Source organism: Bombus impatiens, unplaced genomic scaffold (genome assembly GCF_000188095.3).
Source record: "Bombus impatiens unplaced genomic scaffold, BIMP_2.2 scf_0019, whole genome shotgun sequence".
Taxonomy (NCBI): Eukaryota; Metazoa; Arthropoda; class Insecta; order Hymenoptera; family Apidae; genus Bombus; species Bombus impatiens.
In genome coordinates, this window is record NT_176438.1 from 428189 (window position 1) to 428430 (window position 242).

General features: G+C 44.2%; 1 protein-coding gene across 3 annotated transcripts in view; it reads right to left on the minus strand.

Annotated features, from left to right (window-relative positions):
• LOC100744991 (protein SCAI) overlaps positions 1–242 on the minus strand; it is a 25755-nt gene that overhangs the window by 25233 nt on the left and 280 nt on the right. For all 3 annotated transcript variants that reach the window (XR_004461213.1, XM_033319458.1, XM_003484549.4), the window contains exon 1: positions 197–242. This exon is cut by the window's right edge and continues 280 nt beyond it. Coding sequence is in view for 2 of the 3 variants with exons in the window: in XM_033319458.1 (XP_033175349.1) it covers positions 197–242 (46 nt within the window). In the remaining variant the exon portion in view is untranslated. The remainder of the gene's footprint in view (positions 1–196) is intronic.

Genomic DNA, 242 nt, shown 5'->3' on the forward strand with positions numbered 1-242 from the left:
CAGCCACGCCAGCGGCCACCCTCGTCCGACGATGACTCACCGTGTGGCCTCCGTGTGGTATATACGCGACACAATGTTGCATGATGCTTTTCATTTGTCTTATCTTTTCTTTCGTCATTTTCATTCTTTTCTTTCTATTTCCTTATCTTGCTGCTTTTATTCCTCTTCTTCCTTTTTTTTCTCAAGTTTCACTCACCTGTGCTGCTGTTGAAACTTCCACAGCTTCGTGTAGATGTCAAAGG